This window comes from Apus apus, chromosome 3 (assembly GCF_020740795.1).
Source record: "Apus apus isolate bApuApu2 chromosome 3, bApuApu2.pri.cur, whole genome shotgun sequence".
Taxonomy (NCBI): Eukaryota; Metazoa; Chordata; class Aves; order Apodiformes; family Apodidae; genus Apus; species Apus apus.
This window is the reverse complement of record NC_067284.1, coordinates 1,458,343-1,480,449: the sequence shown is the minus strand read 5'-3', so window position 1 is coordinate 1,480,449 and position 22,107 is coordinate 1,458,343. Positions and strand designations below refer to the sequence as shown.

Genomic DNA, 22,107 nt, shown 5'->3' with positions numbered 1-22,107 from the left:
ACAAGTAATGATACTCAACATGTCTAACATCTCATGTAACAGGGTTTGGGGCGTTTTTTTCCAACTTAGTATTTAACATATGGGTACAACTACAAAAAATAGTAAATACGTTTTCCTAAATACTACATTTGTCAGAAACGTGTTCTGATAGACAGCACCACACTGGAGACGTGGGAGGACTATGAGCACGAGCCCACAGAGAAGCAGCAAGGAACAAGTGGGACGTGTTACCGGGAACTCTCAGGGGGCAACATGTGGCCAGCGGTGAGGACGTTCCCTTCTGCAGTGCAGCACCAGTGCCCGCACGGTCTCACGCGGCTGGCACCACGCTAGCGTGGGATCAACACAACCCCCCCACTTTGCAAGTACCGCACGAGTCTCGCTGCTGACCGCCTCCACAGGTCTCCCCGGGCCGGCTCACCCCCCGGCCACGCAGCCCCGCATAAACGCGACCTCCCGCTCCGCCGCCTTCACCCCCTCCGCGCCCGCGGGCCGCTCTCCTGCCCTTCCCAGGGCCGCCCTCCTGCCCCCGGGGCCGGCAGCGCCGCCGCCGCTCGGGGCAGCCCCCGGGCCGGCCGCGCCAAGCACAAAGCCCCGGCGGCCGCGGGCCTGCGCCCCGCACCTGCGCCCGGCCCCGCCACCGGCCGGGCGGGGGCCGCCACACCACACGGCCCCGCCGCCCGCCGGGACACCCGGGCCACGCAGCCCGCCTCGCCGGCCGCCCCGCGGCCCGGCCGGGCCCGCCGCGCTCCCCCGCAGCCGCCGCGGGCAGGTGAGACGCGCCGGGAGGGCGGTGGGGGGGGGGGCGGTTGGGGACGGCGACCCAGCCACAAAGAGCAGGAGCTGCCGCTGCCCGCGCCACCGCGGCCCGGCGGCGGCAGGACCCGCTGCAGCGGAGCCGTCCCCGCCCGGCCGCGGCTGGGAGGGGGGAGCGGCGGCGGGGGGGGGGGGGTCCCTTACCTGCGGGGGTGGCGCCGAAGACTCTGACGACGGGCACCCGCCTGGCCGGGGCCTCTCGGAAGCGGGCCTGGCAGGGGTCCAGGCCGGGCAGCGGGCTGCCCATGTAGTAGTCGGCGGTGACGATCCGCACTGAGAACATCTTGCCGCCGCTGCCGCTCCCGCCGCCGCCGCCGCGCACACTGAGGGAGCGCGCGGAGCCCGCGCGGCGGCTCTTCCCCGCGCCCCCCCCCACCCCCCACCCCCCCCCCCCGCGCGCGCCCGCCGCAGCGCGCGAGCGCAGCCCCCCGCCCGCCCGCCCGCCTCCGCCCGCCCGCCGGCGCGCGCAGCCCCGCGCGCTCACACGCGGGCACGCGCACAGCCTGGCGCGCGCCTGCTCTCCCTCCCGCCCCGCTCCCGCCGCCGCCGCCCCGGGCGCGGCCGGGCCGCCCCGCCGGCTCCAGAGCCCGGGCCGCCTCAGGGGCAGCGCGGGCCCGTCCCCCCGCAGCGGCGCGGAGCTCGGCGGGGCCCGGCCCCGGCTGCGGCGCTTGTTGCCATGATGATGACGTCACGGGCGCAACTACGGGGGGGGGGAGGGGGGGGGGTGTCACGTCCGCCCCGCACACGCCGCGCGCTCCCCGCGTCCTGCGGGGCGGGCACCGGGCGGGACGCGGGGGGGAAACGTTTCCCAGGCTCATCATCCGTCCTCCCCGGGGCGGGGGGGAGGGGGGGGGCGGTGATCGGCGATCGGCCGGCGCGGCCTGCGGGAGGCTGCGGAGCGCCGAGCCTTGGAGCGGGCGGGACGCCAGGGCCCCGCCGCCATGCCGGGTGCCGGGCCCCGCGGCGGGGCAGGTGAGCGGGCGGGCGGGCCGCGGGGCTGGCGGCAGAGGGGCGGGAGGGCGGCGGGGGGGGCTGCGGGGCGGGGGCTCGGGCAGCGCCGCCGCCGGAGCCGCCGCCTCCTCCGGGTGTCTCGCTCCCCGCGGGCGGGGCGGGGCCGTGCGGGGCTGCCGGTGCGGGGCCGGGCCTGGGGGCAGCCTCCCCGCGGGGCCCCGGCCTCCCCCTCCGGCCTCCCCCGCGCTCCGCCCTCGCTCCCGCCTCATCCCTCTTCCCCCGCCCGCCACGCGCGGTTGCCCGTCACCTTCCCGCGGGTGCTGCGGGTGCTGCGGGGCCGGGGCCCGGCTGCTGGCACCGCGGCAGAAGGGGCTGACGGAGTGCAGTGCCTCCCTGCCCCGCCAGCAGCTCGGGTGGAGCTCGGGAGGACTCGGGTTTTCCTGCGTTTGGGCCTTCGGGAGCGCTCCCTTCGCCTTTCCCAGCTCCCGTGCAGGTTTTCCGTTTTAAAACGACAGCGAAAAGCTTGGGGTGGGATTCCTGTTGCAGTCCCTTTGTCTCGGAGCTGAGGGTTTTGAGGGGGGAAAAACAACAACAACAACAACAACAAAAAATCGCACCCAAGTATCAAAAAAGAGTTGGCAGAGCGGCCTCTAAAAAGCCAAAATGTTCTTACCTCTGCCTAGGGTGATACTGTTCCATGTGCCTGCAAGACGGGATGATGGGAGACAAACGCACACGGCTATAAAATCTGACAAAAGTCCCAATATGTAAAACATATGTTTCACATTTTGCTTACATATGTTTTGGTTTTAGATTGGAACAAAAGACAGGTCAGGCAGTTGCTACCCTTCATTTTTTCATTGTAATGAACAGGAAGCTTGCCTGTCTGCTCAAGGGTAACTGGTTTCCTACTCTTTCTTTGTGAGCTGTTCGTTTTCTCTAGCTCGCTTCTGCTTTCCTCCTTAAACTCTCTTTTTATGCAGACAGAAAAACGGTAAAACTGCCGAGTTAGTCATTGAGAAATCTTGCCTCACAGAGGTGAGTAGCTGGAATAGGGTTGAAACCCTGTATTTTCATTGTATCTAAAGAATAACTCAGCTACAACCTTAATTTTTGACACATATTTACATTTGCAAGGATAATATTTGAAAAACCTTTGGAACTGCAAGAACATTGTTAGGAATACCTAAATATCACAAAGGCTGATAAATCACCAGGAGATTGCTGGTGAAGTATGTTAACAAATAGCATCTCTAGTTCTTTTTATTTTCATACATTCTCTACTGCTGCTCAGCTAAGTGCATTGATTTCCCTCACTTTCCATAGGCCTGGTAGGACACGGTGCTGTTCTTGCAGTGCTCCATTCTGTGTTCTGTTGTCTTTCTGTTCATCTGTAACTTCTTAAGCATTGTATCTTCCCACCACTGTTTCTTTCACCAGTGGCTTCATGTCTTTGAACACTGACAAGTGTGCTCTGGTTCCCCTTCCTGCACGAGGTGAAGGTGCCACAACATCTGCAGCCCAGTCCTGTGCCAGGGGACACCAGCCCACTGCTGGGTTCTGCTGCCACGTACACAGGCAGCAGGACACGATGTGTATCTGTGCCTCAGCTGGGTTTGTAGATAATCCAAGACTTTTCAGCTTCTGGAGGATTCTGGGCACTTCTAAGGGAGTGTGATGTGTGAGGTGTAGGCACAAGTTCCTGCCTTGCTGAGGAGAAAGCCATGGCCCACAAGAGGATGGTATGGATAGCTGCAATAACTAACTTTCCAGAAGCATAAAGCAGTTTTCACTAAGGCATGTCATTCAGAGTCTTCTATTTCATTACAAACGTTAATGTTTATTAAATCAGAGAGAACCATGCCTTGAATTAGGAAGAACTGTTGCAAATGGAAGCCAGCAGGACTGAGACAAGAGCAGTTAATGCCTAGCCTACAGCCAGCTTCCTGTTTATAGAGGCATTAATTTGGTTTCTTGAAATGTTGAATGAATTACTGTGAGAAAAAAAAATGAAATTACTTTCCTTTTTGATGTAGATAGCCTGATGCAAGTTGTAGTCTTAGCATCACGCAGACATTTATGTGGAACTCATGCTTTCTGAGCTCTACCTTTTCAGTTTCCCTTCATTTCTTTGAGTGCACTTCTGCTTTCATGTTCTTCTTGCAGGCAAGTCAGTAAGTTGGTCTTCTGGGTCACGCCAAGGTCAGAATGTATTTTCAGACAAGGTTTGAGTCAGCACTGTCACGGGAGGTCCCCTGCCCCCCTCCTCATGTCACTGCAAGCATTTGACTAGTTATATAGCAGACTGGATTCAGAAACTGATCCAGGTGGAAGTAATCTAAAAAGTATGGGTTAGTTTTACTGTAGATCAGGTCCTTGATGTGCCTCATAATGCAGGTGCTTGAAAGCCTCTGGTTGCACAGTGGAGGAGGCAGTGCAGGGCCTGAGTGTGAGCAGGAGGGAAAGGAGCACTTCTTCCAGCAGGCTTGGCTTGAGTAGATCACTAGTGTAACTTGCTGAAGTCTAAAAGTCCGTGTAACCCTTACAGTAGATGACAGGCACAAAACTTGTTTCTCAGTTTCTTACATTTCAGCTTGTGTGTTTGTGTTTCTTCAGCATTTGTTTTGTTCTTTCCCACATGTGCATGAGTGTGTGCTCATACCCGTGTCCTGGGTGCATCAAATGCAGCAGGGCCAGGGAGGGGATTGTCCCCTCTGCTCTGCTCTGGTGAGACCCCACCTGGAGAACTCTGTCCAGTTCTGGTGCCCTCAGCACAAGAAAGATCTAGACCTGTTGGAGAGAGTCCAGAGAAGGGTCATGAAGATGACCCTTGGGCTGGAGCAGCTCTGCTCTGGAGACAGGCTGGGAGAGTTGGGGTGTTCAGCCTGGAGAAGAGAAGGCTCCAGGGAGACCTTAGAGCACCTTCCAGTGCCTGAAGGGGCTCCAGGAAAGCTGGGGAGGGGCTTGGGACAAGGGCAGGGAGGGAGAGGACAAGGGGCAATGGATGAAAACTGGAGGAGGGGAGATTGAGGTGAGACATGAGGAGGAAAATCTGGAGTGTGAGGGTGGTGAGAGCCTGGCCCAGGTTGCCCAGGGAAGCTGTGGCTGCCCCATCCCTGGCAGTGTTGAAGGGCAGGTTGGATGGGGCTTGGAGCAGCCTGGGCTGCTGGGAGGTGTCCCTGCCCATGCAGGGGGTTGGAACTGGATGATCTTGAAGGTCCCTTCCAACCCAAACCATTCTGTGGTTCTGTGTGTGTATGCACCTACTATATATATATGTTTCCTTGTAGTTTATTCTGTATTGCCTGCAAATTCTGACCTCCTAGGATGTCAGTAATTGCAAAAGGAAACATCAGGAGTAGAGAGCACTGCCACCCATCTTCCCTGGTTTCTCCCAGCTCAGTATGTACTCTCTAAGGTTTCATCCAGTTTTCTGTTAGACAGCAAGTCACCCCATTCTGTGTTCCTCCAGTTGCTAAGCAGCAGCTGTTCTCCCCATTAGCCAGCTATGTATTTGCATGAAAATAATCAAGCCTGAATATATAACTGCTTCTAATCATGCAGAGTTAAACAGCTGTACAATAAAAATTTGAGTATTAGTAGTATTATCACCATAACTGATGACTGTCTTGAAAGTTAGAATTTCCCAATAGAGTAAAATCAATGTTGTTTTTGGTTTTTTTGTTGTTGTTTTTTTAATGAAAAGCACATCAGGTTTTAGTTTCTCTTAATCCTTACTGTGTACCTACTTAAAAAAAAATAGATCTGGTCACAAGATGGTATCTGCAGTTGACAAAAAATTTATAAATGCAAATACGAGCAATCATTCAGCAACTAAACATGATGGGGGGGGCAGGGAGAAGCCACATTTTTCAAAGATCTAATTACAGTAGCAGAATGCAACAGAACTTGGTCATAAAAGTTTGTGACACAGAAGGTGAAATTTTAAGCAGTATGTCTTCAAGACTGACTTAGTGTCTGGGTCTGAGTTCCTAGTGATTTTCAGGATGCTTAGTATTTCTGAGGCCTGTGGTCTGAAATCTTGGGGTGCCAAGCAGTGTCAGCTACTCCACACAGCTTGGAGTTGTCAGCAAACTTGCTGTGGAGACACTCAATCTACTGTCCATGTGATATGTCAGTGTGATTATACAAGATTGTGGTCATACCTTATTTGGACTGGTTTTTGTGTTGTCAAGAAAGAATAATTTTAACTAGAAGAGGTACAGAGTTGAGTTCCAAAAATGATCATAGATTTGAAAAGCATTTTTTTATCAAGAAGATAAAAACCGGTTGGCTTCATCTAGAAGGAGAAAAGATGAGAGAATATAAGGGCTTGATAAGTGTATCTGTAACTTTGGAGGAAGCAAGAAGGAAAAATATTTAAGCTGAACAGTGTTGGTGCAGAACGATTAGATACAAACTGGAGATTAACTGGCCATGGAAGAAGGTTTCTAACCAAGGAGGGAATGCTTTTCTTCTCTCAGTGGAAGTAGCAGGGCAGAGCACTTTATTGAGCTCTAATATGGGGTTTGATGAGGTTATGCAAAGGGTTATATGATGTTTGCTGGCTGTCACACACGACTGCACCTGGTTATCAAACTTGTAGAAGATTTTCATGTAGTTCAGGAGACATTTCCATCAAGAGTTCCACTAATCGATGGAGACAATTTGGCCATGAGGATAAATGGGTTTTCATCATCCTGGTGTAAAACACCCTGTATCCCATGGTTGTGGTGTAGCTTTGTGATTCAGAAAACCCTGACTGGCACAAAATGGAACCCTGTTGCAACGTGTGTTGTGGCCTGATACCTTCATATCTGTAAATGAGTTGTGTGTGTATGTACAAATGCACACACATGATGTTTATATGAAAATGCAAAGCCACCTCTGACCGTTTTTGTTTCCTCTGTTGTATTTCAGTTAGCAACTTATATCTCAAACAGAAGTTTTAATTGCAGGTGATTCAATCTTTTGCTTGTTTTGAAAGTAACAATTTATTTTTCTGACATTTTCAGGTCTCTTACCAGAAAAACTGACTGATGGACCTGCCTACAGGAAAATGCATAAGTATTCAAGACCATTATATAAACTGAAATGTAAAAATCAATAAAGAATTACATGTGTAGCAATGTAGAACTGTACCACTGTTTTTTTTAAATTGAGAAAGTGTATTTAATTGAGAAGCATATTGTGCAGCATATGCATAATGTAAGAAAATGGTCAGTAAACAATGTTAATTCTTAAGATGAGATTCCTGATCTGTGCTGACAGAACTGTACATGTCAAGAAGGGACTGAGGTTCCCTCCCATGTTTGGAGACTGACCTGCCATAAAGAGCAAAATATTTACATGAATGCATAAGGGGTTAACTTTTGTGACAGGAACACACACGTTGTTGAGGAACAGTTAGCAGTATGGGCAGAAGTGAAGTTTAGTGGTTGGATGTAGGACAATGAGAATTGCATGGATGAAATTTGATTAAGATTAACTGATTAAGCCTTATATAATTGAAGAATAGTGCTAGAGCTCTTTTTATGAGTGGCACTGCTGAATCCATGTAATTAAAAAAACTGCTGTCTAGTGCTTGGATTTAATGACTATAAAAGTGGGTATGGACTTAAAAGACAAAATTGTGTGTAATGGCAAATAACATTTGAACGTTAGTGCTGCTTGGGGGAGTGGCATGGCCAGCAGTGAGAGTTGCTGGCAAGTAGTAGGGAAAAATGGTTGAGCCTTTGAATAGCTTTTGTTGTAAAAATAAAAGTTATTAGTTTATTTTTACAACAGAGCTTCCAGTTGGGGCTGCATGTGGTTGATCATTCCATATTCTGAGGAGAAAGCATATGTGACTGGGTGGGATTTATTAACTTTAAAAGTGTTTTTAATATATATGTGTGCCTGTCTAGAGGTGTCCATGTCCTTCCCAAACTCTGACATTTTGGTTCCATACACTGTCACATTAGTGGCTGTAAGAATTGTTTTTAAACAGGCAAGCAAAAGATACTTTTTCATATGCTAGTTCTAATTGCTGAAGCATTTAGCTGAAACTTTCCATTGAGAAATACGTGTGGTGTGAAGAGAGTTAGTCCAAATGGTTCAAATAGCAACTAATTAAAAAGATTTAATAATGGAAAATGTTCAAGTATTGTAACTGCCAAAAGCCCTGTCAGTCTCTTATAATTTACGTAACCAAAGAGATATGAGTATGTGGTTATTATTTGAAGTTTTGTTGTTTTAAAATGTGAAATGTGATTCTGTGAATGAATCACAGAAATGGGGCTAGACAGTAAGTGTTAAAATCCATTTAATTTTAGATGCTGTGTTTTTTTCTGCCATGTAGTCTGCCTTGTGGGAGACATTCCTCATTCATGCAGCAGGCGAAGTGAAAGAAGCCTCATTCCAGCATATAGATCACAAACAGCCATCTGTTATCCAAACATAGAGAGAAGTGTCACCATAAGAGTAAACTTAAAGTGTTTTAAGATTAAATCAGAGATGGTGAAGCTCCATCAAATGCTTTGTCCACCCTGGTCAGTATTTGTCCCTGTAATAAATGCATATGTACATCATGCTGCAGTGTCAGATCCCAGCTGTTTTCTTCTAATAGAGCAGTTACTTATACTTTAGAACTCAGTGTATGTGTCCTGTCTGGTTTAAGTCTGTCTGTTCCTAATTAAGTATGTAAATACAACCTTTTATCACCTCAAAAAAAAATTTTTCCTTCTTGGGGTTTGTTCCTTTGAAATAATTTTCCAGAACAAACTGAATGTTAAAAAAAAAGCATTTTGAACCTCTTACTTGCTTACCTTGAGCACCTGAGGTAAGAGTTGTTTAGATTTGTAATATTTCCTTTTCAGTCTCTCCAGCTGCCCAATAATCTCTGTTATTTTAATGTGAATTCCATACAATTTACAGAGATCTTTCTCACAATATGCCTAGAGCTCCTTGGTGAGTTCCAGGCTTGATTGTAAAGAGCTTGGATAAAGAACTTATGGTTTATGTCCAGGTAGACTTTGTTTCAGGCATCCGTGTGACCTCCACGTGTAGGGCAGAATTAATTACTTGAGGGTATTAATGTTTGGTCCACCAAGAGGATAGAAAGACTTCATTGCCTCTCAACAAAGAAAATGTTGTACAGCCTGCTCTACAGCTGTATGTAGAGAAACTGTTACCTTCCTGCTCCAGGATACAGTGCTTCCAAGAATGCAAGTCAAATCTAAATTAGTCTCTTTGTGGGTACTTTGTTACAAATCTATTTGTAGTTTCTGCTAGCTTGTTATTCCTATATCCTTTACAAATATGATGCCTTTGGAGTGTTTCCGTCTTATGGAATATATTCCAGAATCTGTTCCCTAATATTCCTCTCAGTCCTTTCCATAGCAGTAGCATGCTTTTTCTTGTACTCCATTTTGCTGTTTTCTCACTGTATTTTAGTCACACTAAGTCACTTTGAGGCATCTCAGTATGACCAAAGTTGTCCACATTGTGGCCTCTCAGGGATTAATGGATGATGTCAAATAGCACCTCAGCACAGTTCCTGGGGCACCACACATATAGGTAGGTTGCTACTTGTCCTTTGTCATAGGATTCTTGTATGTGCTGTCAGTTTTCTGGTTTATCATGAACCCACAATACTCACTGTTTTCCTTGAGCTTCAGGATCTGTCCCTGTGTCCTAGTACCTCTTGTTCAGCACTGAAATCCATCCCACACATTCCAGGTGATTTCTGAAGTTTCAGGAGAGCACCAGATGCTTTCCTAAAGCTGATAGGATACCTGAAGATTTCCTTTGCACTGTGTGTTTTGTTCAGCTGTTGGGGAAAGTGGTATTGATTGCCCTGTGGTAACCAAATTGCTTAGTTTTCTGTGGTCCTTTGAGGCTCACATTTGCAGGCTTGCTTGGCCTGAAATTAAGTTTAGTGTAGTTTAGAATTTCAAAGGTAGTGCTCTTATCTAGATGTTTAAGACCCCAATTTTATGACTAGTGAAGCCTAGTTTCAAAAGCATTCACTTACTGAGCACTTCTTGCTAGTGCTCTTGTTTGCTTAGTACCTGCATTGAAGGGACTTTTCAACTTAATGTTTAAGGGTTTGCTCCCTCCAGTGCCCATCTTAATGAAAATAAATAACAAGAGAGCAAAAAAAGAATGGTGTGTGTACATTCAAATGCATCTTCCTAGAATGCAGGAAGCCACAGACTACCATGGAACTATCTACCAGGTATGGATATTTATCCAGAAATTAGTAACATTTTATTTTAGCGTGACAACCCTCAGTTGAACACACCTTCACTTCTTCCCAAAATCAAAGCACACCTACATTTAAGACTAAAATGCTGGTATTAATGCTAATCATTAACACTGCTCAATCAATAACACTTTTCAGAGTCTCAAGGCAGTGCACAAACAAAACATTGTTAGGCATATGACACCTGTGAAAAAGGCTGTGCAAATAGGGATGCACAGGTAATCCCAGACATACATCACTGGAGCTGAGGTGCATCCAGAACATGGTCTTCCTAGATATATATATATTCCCTTTACAAGTACATCTTGGTGTGCTTGAGATCTTCATTATTATTATATTTATTTCTTTATTTTAATGAATTTTTCTTGTTGTTGTTACATTACCAGTTCTAGTAATATCTACTAAAGGATGACACTGGAAGTGCAGGCCCCATCAGCACACAGATCTACCTCAACAACCTTGGAGTCTTGAATTAACATTAATTTTCTTACCACTATATGATTCTTTTTAAATCTCAAAGCATGAGATAGGTAAAGTTGGAGATAGAAACTTTGGAAGAAAACAAATTCCTGGAGTAGAACTGCTATTCTAATGTGATGTTACTTGAAGTTAGGAAAGACTGAGAGGAAAGACACCATCATTGTGTTTCCACATTCTTGGGAGGAAAATATGTGTGTACCTGACTCCAAGTCAGGTACAGAAATAGGGAAGCTGAGCAGTTAAGTGACTGAGCCTGGATTCTGTTATAATATGGTGTGTGTTTCCTGCTGTCTGAGTAATCTTGCAGCTGCTTTGGTTAGAAAATCAGTGTTCCTGCTTTCATCCAAAAGCAGGAACTTGATGACTTGGCTAATGAGATTAAACAACACTGCCCCCAAAATCTGTAAAGCATTAAGTTCTGTGCCATATTCCAGTTTCCCCACCCACTGCACCTCCACCTTCCTTTTCCTGTGCTATTTTAAAAGATATTTTGTGGAAATGGTATTTTGCATAGCTGTTTTTCTGAGGACATAACTTACTTAGACTTTTGTCCTGTTTATTTTTTTTCCTTATAATTGTTTGCATTAGGACCAGGCTTTTTTCAAAGAAAAGGGTTGTTGAGTGAAAGTACTAATATGCAAGGAAAAATAGGAAATTATTATATTGTAAAAATAACTTTGAAAGAGTCTCAGATTGTTCAGAGAGGAAAGAGAGCTTTCCAAGAAGTGATCACATTCTCACACACAGCTTTAAACACATTCTTTATCTTTAAAAGGAAACAGAAGAGAATCAGTCAGTAAATCAAATGTAGTTGTGGGCTTGTCTGCAAAGCTGTATCATTCTGAAATAATGTGCTAAGACTGGACGTGTGAGACAAGAATTCTCAGTGCCAAGGCCTCCTGTGCTGTAAGAAACGTGGGCATGTCTTTCATTAGGTAATTCCTGTCCTGCATCCCCTGCCTGTTTTCCTTCATCATTGTCAAAAGGTAGCTGTTAGGATGATGATTCTGCAGGACTCTTGAGGTACACATTAAAAAGCAGACTAAGCTTTTTTACTTTAAGGAATGAGCTTGTAAAATCACTGCCAATTTTTGGGGGGGTTTGTGGGGGTTTTGTTTGTTTAATATCTATTTGTTTGAAAAGGAAATTGAATTTCTTAACAAGAAATCTCCACCTTTTCTTAGCTGTTGGAGAAAAACATACATGTTTAAAGAGCACTTCTCTAGCAGCAACTTTTAAGACCTGTTTTGTGATAAAGATTTCACGACCAGTAACCTGAGTCTCAGTCTGTTGCTTCAGCATGAGGTCACTAGTCAGTTCCCTTATTTCTTCTTTTCTTGACTGTCACAGAATTGCTTTTTGTCTGGAGTTCTTCAGAAATTGCTTATTTTACACAAAGTAAATTAGCAGCATCTGTGTTTTTCAGGCTTATCTAGAGTAGCTTTATTTTTTATCACACTTGGAAGTAATAGAGTTTTTTTAAATAGTTGTACTTAAAAGTAAATTTCACTCAGATCAAGAGAACATTCAGCAGTAGCTGCCAAAAGGAATTAAGTGCACTACCTGGAAACACCATTATATCTTATCTTCTGACCCAAAAAGGATTCCATCCCTGGCAGTGTTGAAGAGCAGGTTGGATGGGGCTCTGAGCAACCTGGGCTGGTGGGAGGTGTCCCTGCCCATGCAGGGGGTTGGAGCTGGGTGATCTTGAAGGTCCCTTCCAACCCAAACCATTCCATGATTCTCAGCTGCCACACTGCATGCCAGCAGCTTCACAGCCTGAGGAATGAGCAGCCTGGCGTTCAAGCTTAGACCTTGGTACTGTTTTAGTTACCAGAAGAGGCAGAACATCAATATCTCAGATAAGGGTCTTTAAATGTACCAGTTTGCCAAATTCAGAAGAAGACTTGTAGGAACTTTCAGTTCCACTGATTTCTTTCTTTTCTGAGTGCATCAAATCCATTACTTACTTTCCATAACTTTCAAATAAATGAGTAATAAGAGCACTTGCTTAAGAGTCCTTAGTCCCTGCAGTCAGTACCATGTATGCAATCTATATCATTACTGTTTAAAGAAAAAACAAGCATGCCTAGGAGGTGAAAGCTTCCTTATTCTTTTTGGCCTCCACATCTTCCATTCTTCAGCCCTGATTGGCAAAAACCCAGGCTGGATTTAAGAGATGCTTCACGTGCAGCCACCTGCTGATAGGGGCACTCTCCTAGGAGACAGGTTTGGTGTCCTTCAAGCAATGGAAGGCCTAGAATCCAATCTACTGTTGCCTCTTCAGCTGCTGCTGAATAATGCAGTGTCCTAACCCCTCTGCTGCTACCTTGGAGTATGCACCAAAGGTGCATGAGGTACCCTCAACCCCTGCCAAGACTGAGTTGTAGACAAGCTCTTCAGCAGCAAATGTAAAACCGTGCCTAATGACTGACCTGGATTCCACCAAGGAGAGAGACAGACTGAACAGCACTAAGTGGCCTTCTGGAACCTGCTGTCTTAGCTATTGTCAGTGTGTCTCTGGTTGAAACTTGTAAGAATTCAGGAGCCCTGGTGCATTTGTGTTGCTGGTCCTGCTGTTGGGGGACTGAGCTCCCCAGCTCCACACATTCACTGGCCTTTTGCTGGTCGGGTGGCATGCTGGTCAGGAGGGTTCTGTGCACCAGTCCTGTGGGCATGACTGGCCATGCCAAGGACAAAGTTGTAAGGAATTAGGTCAGTAGGTTTTATAGCTAATTAAGCCTCCAACCCTACCAACTGCTCGTGGTTTTGCATTATTGTATGTTCATTGTGCCTTACATGGAGCTACACGTTTGAGTGAAGGTTTGGGTGGAATTGCTTGAGGGATCAGATCAGATCAGATCCCATTTTAGATTATTATTCATCCTGTAGCACTGTTACAAATCAGGTATCTCTGATGCTACCCTTGCCCTTGCAGGGTGAAGGGGTTTCTGAAGCTGAGTATGTTTCTGTGTAATGGCTCCATTTCCATGTCTTTCCAAACCAGGCACTTGCACAAAGGCACATGGAGAGTATGTTAACTGTTAAGAGAATCATAAGGCATAGATTTTCAATGCAGAAGGTCATGAGGCTGCAGTTTCACTAGCTTATGTGCTGCATTTGCATAGACAGATATTCAGGCAGTTAATGGTAGTGCAAAATGCTTTAATGATTTTCATTTGCATCAAGCTGTTCTTGCCTCTTAGGAACATAATGGATAAATAAAAGAGGCCTTTTGTTTGCTCTTCATGAAAGTTACCAGTGATTAAGTGGTGCTGAGGGAACAGACTCATTTAAAAAAAAACCAACAAAACCCAACAAAACAACTGTCCATCAAAGCTGACTTCAAAGTGACCTACTTCATTTGGATTTAAAATGGCACTTGAATAATTTTATTTTAATGTTATGCACATTTCCTAACTTAAAACACAAGAACTGGTCACTCCTAACTTAAAATAGAGAAGGAGTTCTTACATCAGACACAAAATACTCATGATTTGTTAGGGTACTCTTTACAGTGTTGAATTACAAACAAAGCTGTGCACACTTAGATCAGTGTTTCTTCCAAATGGTTTCAGCAGTCACTTCTATTATTTAAAATTATGTCCAGAAAGTAGTTGTGGGAAAACTGATACTTTTTGCACTATACTGTGGTGGTTCATAAAAGAGTTGAAGGCAGGGGTTTGCTAGAGAAAATCTTGTCATTATTTCTTAAGGTGTTTCCTGTAAGTTTTATTCTTAGGGACAGTCTCCTGGTGGAAGATTGCTCCAGACCTTCCTGGATCATGGCATGTGCTCATGAAGGTACCTTTTTGAGAGGTTTCTGTCCTATGTCTTGGCCCCTTGCAGATCAGCATCAGCCTCTTGGGCTCCTCTGCCGTGCATCAGCTTAAAGCCCCTCCTTGAAAAAGGCTCAAAGGAATTCAGCATAATCTCTGGCTGTGTTAAATTTTTAGCCATTTTCTGAAGTATTTTATGTGTAATCTTGAAAAATATCTGAGTGGCCTTCACAGCTCTTTCAGAATAAACCTCTGTTCTTAAATATCTTTGTGTCAGAATGGTCATGCTTAAATTTTTGATCCTAGTTCATAGGCACACACATCATGATTCCAGGGCACCTTGGTGCCAGTATTTTTTTTTTATTACATTTTTCTAAATGTGTTGGAGTTTTGACTTTATGTGTCACCTTGAGAAGCACAGCCAAGATGCTCTATATCCCAATTACCCAGATTTCAGTCTTCTCCAGTTAGGGTGCCAAGAGTACAATGTTCCTGGTAGTAGCTAGGGGGAACAGGCTTTCAAGTACTTGGGTCTCTTGTTTTCAGCTGATAACTTCCAGTCCTTTCAGTGCCTAAGCTCCTGCCTTTCAGATAGTGATCTGGAGTGTTTCTTGTGGCATTCACATTCTCTCTCTCAAGCCTGTGTAATTTAAATCAAGATACAGAACTTGACTTCATGTATTTGGAACACCCTCCATTTCACAGAATTAATAGGATATTTGGGGAACATGGAATATGCAAATTAAGACCTGCTGAATACATAATTTTTATGGCCCTTCTGTTTTCTATTGGCTTTGTAATTTGTCCAGTGTTTGACTGAGGGCTAATTAAATTACTGAATTTACAATGAGAATATATTAGTCCATCCTTCCCTTCACTGATTTTAATTCTTCACTCCTCCAGTTAATTTTCTTTTAAATCTGCCTTTGTGTTCTCAGTGTGGCATAAAGGAGCAGTCGACAGCCTGAATACAGAGGCTGTTGAGGGGAACTTCTGCAGTCAGTGTCCCCACTGCAGGCAGTGCTGGGTCTCCTTACAGCTGCAATAGTGATCACCCCCTGACCAGCTCCACAATTCCATAGTGCTTTCATAGAATCACAGACTGGTTTGGGTTGGAAGGGACCTTCAAGACCATCCAGTTCCAACCCCCTGCATGGGCAGGGACACCTCCCACCAGCCCAGGCTGCTCCAAGCCCCATCCAACCTGCCCTTCAACACTGCCAGGGATGGGGCAGCCACAGCTTCCCTGGGCAACCTGGGCCAGGGTCTTCCTGCCCTCATGGGGAAGAATTTCTTCCTGATGTTTGACCTAAATAACCTCTCTTTCAGTTTAAAACCATTACCCCTTGTCCTATCACTGCCCTCTCTGGTGAAGAGCCCCTCCCCAGCTTTCCTGGAGCCCCTTCAGGCACTGGAAGGTGCTCTAAGGTCTCCCTGGAGCCTTCTCTTCTCCAGGCTGAACACCCCAACTCTCCCAGCCTGTCTCCAGAGCAGAGCTGCTCCAGCCCAAGGATCATTTTTGTGGCCCTTCTCTGAACTCTCTCCAACAGCTCCACATCTCTCCTGTGCTGGGGGCTCCAGAACTGCACACAGCTCTCCAGGTGGGGTCTCACCAGAGCAGAGCAGAGGGGACAATCCCCTCCCTGGCCCTGCTGCCCACGCTGCTGGGGACGCAGCCCAGGACACAATTGCCCTCTAGACTCCAGTATAAAATGGCAGCTCATCTCCAGCTTCTCATCTCCTCCCACCCCCAAGTCCTTCTCCTCAGGGCTGCTCTCCAGCCATTCTCCCCCCAGCTAGGTCTCTTTTAGACCTTTGAGATCTGTTTGGAGGTCTGTGTAATTTCAAAGTCTAGTATAAGAGACAAAGTGTCTTCACATTTGGGAATAAGATCCATTACTGACAATGTACTTAAGTACTTGTGGATAAAAAAGTATTTCACATGTATTATCAGTGTAGGTTTTTAAAATTCTGTGTGTTTATAGCCTTGTTTATAGCCTTGATCATCTTAATCTCAGGTTTTAGTCATCTACTTACGTGCACCAGATGGAACTATAACTTACTAAATATCTATGACTAAAGGAGATACTCCAGAAACAAATCCTACAAGTGAAGGTGAAGTCATGGAGCTGATTCTGACAGAATTATAGCAGCTCCTTGCTGCAGTGGGGAAACTTTGTTCAAACCCAAAATTGTTCTTATGGTTTTAATAGAGTGGCAGAAAATTACTTCTGTGTGGTCATCCCTGCTAAGAGATTCTTTGAAACCAACATTTTCCATTTTTCCTTGTTTATTTCTTCTTTGGCTAGTAGTCGCCACCATGAATTGGAATTAGAACCTATGAGTTTAAGGAGGGTAAAAGGTTTTGTGGATAATTTGATCCAGATGTATATAACTGATTCGATACGTAGATTTTAAGTATTTAAGGTGGAGGAGCTGGTCGTCACCTTTTTTTGGTTCTTTGGGCAGGAGGGGCTTGTGTTTTGTTTTGTTTTTTTAATATCCTGGTTAACTAATATCCAGCCAAATTGTTGCTGTGTAAACTCCAGGAAAGTCAATAGTATTTCAGCAGGGATTCATGTGGCCCTTGGGTTTTGGACTGTATCGTGTTGCAGGCTCCTAAAATAAGACTCTTTGGAAAGCTACAGCTTCCCATCTTTTTGTCTGGAGAAGTTATAAAATGGAGCAGGCAGGCTTTTCACTGAGCTGCTGAGAATGCAGTTCTGGCTGTGCAATCAGGACTAAATAAGGAGCAAGATCTGCACTAAAAATAGAAATGGAGGCTGATCCAACTGCAGCGTGAGTTATAATCCTCACACAGCGAAGGGCTGGCGGGTTCAGCTGAGGACACTGGGTTACAGAGCATCAAACTTTATCCCACTAGCAAAAAGCCACCCTACTCTAGCTGCCCTGACCAGATTGCTACCAGTCAGCAGAACTGCTAATCATGCCTGCAAATTATTATTTCAGATTTAGGGAGGGTTTTTTAATTATTTTTTTTTTAATGGGAGCGGGTTGTACACACAGTAAGAGGGAAATGTGGGTTGGGTTTGTACAGCTGTGTGTGAAGAGCAGGGTGGGAAGTGACGTTGAGAGCTTTACTGCTCTGTCCTCACAGCTCTACAAGTACATAGAATCATTCAGGTTGGAAGGGACCTCAAAGATCATCCAGTTCCAACCCCCCTGCCATGAGCAGGGAACCACTAGACCAGGCTGCACAAAACCTCATCCATCCTGGCCTTAAAAACCTCCAGGGATGGGGCATCAACAACCTCCCTGGGCAGCCCATTCCATTTCCTCACCACCCTTAGAGTGAAGAATTCCTTCCTAATATCTCACCTAAATCTCCCCTCTCTCAGTTTAAAAGCATTACTCTTCTCCTCTCACTATTTTCTCTGATAAAAAGCCCCTCCCCAGCTTTCCTGGAGCCCCTTCAGGCACTGGAAGGTGCCCTAAGGTCTCCAGTGTCACATTCCAGTGTCTTTCTTATCCCTCCTGTGAGCATTAATCTAACATGCCCAGAGACATCACAGGGCTCCCAGTGGGCTTGGCCAGGCCTGGTTCCTTCTCACAGACTGTGCAGTTCTTGGTGTGTCCTTCAAGGGAAGTTGCTCTGCTGGTTTCAAGAACAAAGCACAAGCATTACCGGTCATTCCTGCCCCCTCCCCCCCTTTGCTGGTAAAATAATTCAAAAAATGTTAGTCTTTTACTGTGTATTTCCTTTCAACTGCCACATGCCTCATAAGCTTAAGCCAAAACTTGCCTAGGGAGTTCAAATACATCCTTTGATACAGAATAGATTAGTACTGATTATTTATTGTTAGGAACATTTGGCTATTAAATATTTGGATTACATGAACACAGCCAGCTACAGCTCTGTTCTGCTTGCTTTCTCTGCCTGTTCCTGTGTTTCTTCAGGCAGTGGTAAGAGCAAGCACAACCACATTTTCTGTTACTCCAGTCTTAAAAATGAGAGATTATCTAACAGCCTTTGGTAATTCACCATATGATTTCTATTTCTTTAAAAATAATTACATATGAAAAGTAACAAAATGACACCAGATCAATCTCTCCTATTATCTACATGTTAAAAATATTTGTATTCTTTTTAGTTTTCAGTGAGCTGCAGGATTTTTTCTTGAAAATGCACACTGTGCACCTCATGCCTGTTAATCACAGGAGCAGGTCAGTCAAACTGGAAGACAGTTGCTCAGTGGAGGAGAGACATTTGGGACATTTGACACATGGGAAAGCTTAGACAGCAGTGGGAGTATCTGGAAGGAGACCAGAAGACAGAGATCATCAAACTTGTCCGGGCCAAGAACAAGGCAAATAACATAAACAGTGTCAGTGAGTCACGAATTAATTGTGTGGTTGCATTTTCCTGCCTTGCCTCCCTCTCCACTATAATATGAGCTACAATATTCCCTGTTCCCAGAGTCCTGTCCCAGCACCCTTGTCTCTTCTCTCCCATGTCCCATGCTGAGTGCACAGCAGCTGCCTCCTGGAAGGCAGGCTGAGGTCTTGTCCCTTGGCAGGTGAACTCCAGCTGAGTGCAGAGTTTGGTTTTGTTGTTGTTGTTTGTTTGTTGTTGTTCTCTTCTCATTACTTGTATTTGAAAATCTGCATTTTCAGGGGAAGAAAGGAGTGTGTGCAGACCAGGAGGCACAGAGGAGGGGGTGGTGATCAGGAATTGCTGTGAGGGCTGGACAGAGGAATATGTGTATCCTTATGTTTTGGTCACATTCAAAACTTACACTGGTTAATTCTTTCATCTTACAACTCAAGCTAAATCTTTACAGGACTATGCAGGGCTTTGTATCAGTTTAACTATGGGCTACACACACCCAGGTTTTGTTCAGCTGTGTGGAACAAATCAGTTGGTGTAATAAAAGCCACAGAAGCCTGCGGTGTGGATGCAGTAATTTTAATGAATTTATTAAAATAAGCCAAATACTTGTGTCAGCATAATGATTATGCTTTAAAAAATCACACCAAATCCAACAAAGAGTTGTTAAAATTATATATGGAAAGAGAACAATAATTGTAATAACTTATTTTAGGTAACCAAAGGCTACACAGTTTCAGCCCAGGCTGAGGCTTCCATGAATGTGGTGCCAGTTTACCAGGAGTCTGGCTCTAGATGACAAAACAGTAGAGGTGAACTATGCAGTATAAGTGAAATGTTGAAAAATAACTCCAAAAATAAATATGAGCAGGTGTGCAACTTTACCCCAGCTGCCTCTTCACTATTAATTTTTTAATATAATGAAAATATGGATTAATTCAGTGAGTCCTTACACATGCAGAATGAATGAATTCAAATTAAGAATGTTCTTCTTAAGGAGGATTTGTTTGTTCTGCCAGAGCCCTTTCAAAGTACAAGGGGAGGTCACAGCTGTTCTTTTCATTCACATGTGGTCTGATAAAACAAACAACATATGTATGGGGCATAAGAGTTTAGCACTCAGAACGCAGGATTTGTATATGACTTTGAAAACTGTAAATAACAAATTATGCTCAACCTTGATCCTACTGCCCATCAACCTGACCTGTTGGGAGCAAAGATTTGAGTTGGAACTGAGGTTTTCATCTGTTACATTGTTCAGAAAAACAGAACTTCTCTCACTGATGTGAGATAGCAAGGTCCACATTTACATTCTCAGCTTTAATTCCAATTGTCATAAGTCTTCTGTATTTACATAACTACTACATTTACATAATCACTTATGACCTTCATCTGTACTTAATGAAAGCAGACCAGAAACTTTGCTGAAAATCACATTTAACCACATTTTACATGGCAAGCAACAAGGACTGACCTCAGATTTGTGCACATCACCTTTCCCTTGGAGCACATTGGTATCTGGGCACCTGAGTGAGCTTGGTGGGTTACAGAATCACAGAATCACCTTGGTTGGAAAAGACCTTAAAGATCACCGAGTCCAACTGCCAACCCAACACTGACAAGTCCTTAATTAAACCCTATCCCTCAGTACTATATCCATACTTAAATCCCTCCAGGGATGGTGACTCCATCACTGCCCTGGGCAGCCTGTGCCAGGCCCTGACAGCCCTTTTGGTGAAGAAATTCTTCCTAACATCCAACCTAAACCTCCCCTGGTGCAACTTGAGGCCATCACCTCATGTCCCATCGCTTGTAAGTTCATTGAACAGCCCGATCCCCACCTCTTTACAACCTCCTCTAAACATGGTTAGTACCCTAAGATGGTTAGTACACTGGCGTGCTGGTGCTCACAAGCAGGCTGCTGGTGGTCCTTGCTGCCGTGTGTCTGGGGCTGGAGAGGGCCTGGGGAGAAGGGGTGCAGAACATGCCACACTCACTTCTGGTCCAAAGGACTTTTTGTTCCATTACAGTGTAGCAACAGCTCTGGTGGTCTCATTTACCCCGGGGGTTGGAGCTTCCAAATACTGAGGATTAGAAAACAAACCCCAAATACATCACTCACTTTCTTACAAGTCAGGCAGGAAGGTTAGCTGCACATTTCACAAATACAAATAAATTCATCCCTCCATTTATTTTTTTTTTTCTTGCTGGAGGCAGAGAGCTACAGAAACCCATCAGTTTGCACATTGTCACAAAGAACTTTGCTTTCAATTCAGACCTTGAGCTTCCCTTTGACCTCCTCAAACCACAGGACCCTCACCTCTCATTTTAATCTAAAAATGCCATCAATTCCAGGAAATTATGCTTGCTAGACTGAAACACCAGAAAGCAGGCAAATATTTCAGTGCAGAATAGGTGGTTGCTGTTCTGTTCTGTGATAGTAGCAAAGATTAATTTCCTGTAGGAAACGGTAACTCGCAGGATATAGGTTAGATCTTGATGCCACAAAAGTCATGACAAAAAGTTCATTGGCATCTGATGTGTTTAGATAGCCTTTTTACAGTTAAGTCAGACCCTTACACCAGTTTCCAGTGGACAAATATCTAAACCAGAAAAGCCATCGTGATCACTAGCAATCTTACATGGCTTCATGTCAGTCGTGTGAGAATGTGTGAGGACATTCCTCTCTGTGCCAGGAAGAAATTAAGTTGTGGCACTTGCATAAAATCTTTTTTTGTGTTGTGCTTAGTCTGCAGAATAGCTGGGTAAGAGATTTCAGCAGACACTCCTCTTCAAAACACGGGAAAAATCAAAACCATTTGAAGGCATCTTCTCAAAATAAAGTTATCCTGAATGGACATCTTAAAAGCACAGGTCAACCAGACAATTATTTCCATGTTCCAGGGGTAGCCATTTCCCCTTATACTTACCTGTCAATCCTTCTAATTCCTAGAATACTTGGCAAAATCAAAGTAAGACTCAGCAAAATCAACATTTTTAGATCTCCACATGCCAGAAGAGTCCTGGTTTCCAGATATCCTGAGTAGAACATCTGCAGAACTTAGAGACTTCCTGCATTCGGAGCCACCAAACAAAGGAATGGTTTCATATCTGGACTCCAAGTTGTTCCCTCTCTCAGCCTGCATGCTGCTTGGCTGTTCTCCCCCCTCAGGCTGGAACCTGTGTCTGCATCCATCAGCTCCCAGGCATCCCTATCCTTCACAAAAATGTTGTGTCCCTGATGACTTTTGTCAGCTAGGATGACCTCCTGGCCATCACTTTGGTGAGGAGTGAGGGAGAGGTGCAGCTGATCCTTCTGCTCCACATGGACACAGAGCATTCAGTGGCATCCTCCAGTTGCTGCCAGTGATGAGTATGGAGCTCCAGCTGAACTAGAATATTCATCTTCTGTATTCTTCCCTCAAACCACCTGGTCCTGGAGACAGTCATCACACTTGGGATGTAACAGGCACCCTGTTAACTACAAA

At 45.4% G+C, this 22,107-nt stretch overlaps 1 protein-coding gene and 1 long non-coding RNA gene across 2 annotated transcripts in view; one reads left to right on the top strand and one right to left on the bottom strand.

Annotated features, from left to right (window-relative positions):
• REV3L (REV3 like, DNA directed polymerase zeta catalytic subunit) overlaps positions 1-1,183 on the bottom strand; it is a 108,782-nt gene extending 107,599 nt beyond the window's left edge. The window contains exon 1 of the mRNA XM_051613089.1: positions 961-1,183. Coding sequence (XP_051469049.1) covers positions 961-1,099 — 139 coding nt within the window. The 5' untranslated portion in view covers positions 1,100-1,183. The remainder of the gene's footprint in view (positions 1-960) is intronic.
• LOC127382078 (uncharacterized) lies at positions 581-6,903 on the top strand. Its single transcript, XR_007888860.1, has 2 exons — positions 581-772; positions 6,783-6,903. It is a non-coding gene; the product is annotated as an uncharacterized LOC127382078 (long non-coding RNA).
• Positions 6,904-22,107: the final 15,204 nt, after the last annotated feature.